This window comes from Brassica oleracea, unplaced genomic scaffold (genome assembly GCF_000695525.1).
Source record: "Brassica oleracea var. oleracea cultivar TO1000 unplaced genomic scaffold, BOL UnpScaffold02720, whole genome shotgun sequence".
NCBI lineage: Eukaryota > Viridiplantae > Streptophyta > Magnoliopsida > Brassicales > Brassicaceae > Brassica > Brassica oleracea.
In genome coordinates, this window is record NW_013619249.1 from 1 (window position 1) to 1,532 (window position 1,532).

At 37.3% G+C, this 1,532-nt stretch overlaps 1 protein-coding gene across 1 annotated transcript; it reads left to right on the forward strand.

Moving 5' to 3' along the window:
- Positions 1 to 340: 340 nt before the first annotated feature.
- Positions 341 to 1,506, forward strand: LOC106321721 (F-box protein At1g78280-like; the record flags this gene model as incomplete). The annotated part of the gene is made up of 5 exons (XM_013759966.1): positions 341 to 550; positions 803 to 890; positions 971 to 1,124; positions 1,207 to 1,372; positions 1,451 to 1,506. Coding segments are annotated over 5 exons (622 nt in total), but the record flags the coding sequence as incomplete, so codon positions are not given.
- Positions 1,507 to 1,532: the final 26 nt, after the last annotated feature.

The window sequence follows — 1,532 nt, forward strand, 5'->3', positions numbered from 1 at the left end:
AAAAAAAAAAAAAATTATTAACCAAATTTTGAGCTGACCTAACAGAATTAACCAAAATGTCAAATCAAACTAATCAAAATAACCGAAATTATCCAAATTTAACTGACTCTAACCAAAATTTTAACTGACATATAATCGAAACAAAATTTCGGTAAAAAATAATTTAAAACCATACCAGAATACAGAATGGAACCAAAAATTTTCCGGGCCAGTTGGGGAGATTTTGATCGAACCGAACTACTCGAATTTTGAACTACCCTACTAGAACCGGCAGGCCTACTCACATTCATCTACCTTTAAAATAAAAAGCCTGATCACTAATTTGAAGTTGTTGTTGCAGAAGAGATGACCTGACGTGGAGCGAAGGTCAGAACTTGGCTTCCTTTCTAGGACAACAACTACGCAACCTTCATCTACTTCCAAATCCACCAGTCACACCTCCTGAGTTATTGGATGTTCATGAGGAGTTGAAGATTCCACCAGAATGGAAAGTTTTTGTTGATGCACTATGCCAAAAGAAGAAGGATGTCACTAGCCGTCTGGAAAACTGGTACACATATTCTCGTGACTCTGTTTCCATTTGCTTTTGCCGTAAATAAAGCTCACAACCAGAGGTCCTTAGCTCAAATGGAAAAGATCCTGACCATTATGTCACTCCTGGTTTGAGTGACCGGCTGACCGCTAGACCAAACTAATATTACATATTGTAATTTCGAGGGATTATGAGCTTCGGCCCAAACCCCTTGGTTTAAAAAAAGAAAAAAGGCTCACTGTTGGTTATTGTTTGGCTCAAACCTTTCAGGGGAAATCCGATTCCTCGGGCTCTGATGAACAAGATAGACGAATACATTCCTGATGAATTTTTTATAAATTTGCCCCATGTTTTCAAGGTTACTTCTCTCATTTTTATACCTCCTTAAAAATTGGCTTAAGTTTTGAGAACTAAGACAACGTTCTTTTGTGATCATAGGACACAGATGTTGGTAACGAAATCAAGCCCTGCACCTGGATACACTCGGACGTCATGGATGACAACATTCACATGGGACCATACGCAGATGGTGATGGTCAACACAATTCATGGCGTCCCAGTCATATTCTTGACTTCAGCGATCTATCAATAGGTATGCTATCTTAAATTTATAATCCAAATGGGATCAAACTGCAAATTTGAAAAGTTTTCTGAGAGAATGAAGAAATTTGTAGGAGATCCATTCTACGACTTGATACCGATATACTTGGACGTGTTTGGAGGAGACACTGAACTTTTCAAGAAGCTTTTAGAAAGTTACGGCATTCCTTTAATCAGAAGTAAGAATGGAACAGTAGACAGTACGAGGAAGAAAGTATTGTCTCCTTCCTACCGCACAATGTAAGTATTAAAAATGACATTAGCATTGAAGCTTTTCTTGTGTTATTATGTCTAACTGTGTGATTGGTTGGTTTGCAGGTGATATTGTATATTACATGAAGAGAATGTGTTGGGTGCAATGTTCAGTATTTGGGATGAATTTTTTTTTTTTTTTTTTTTT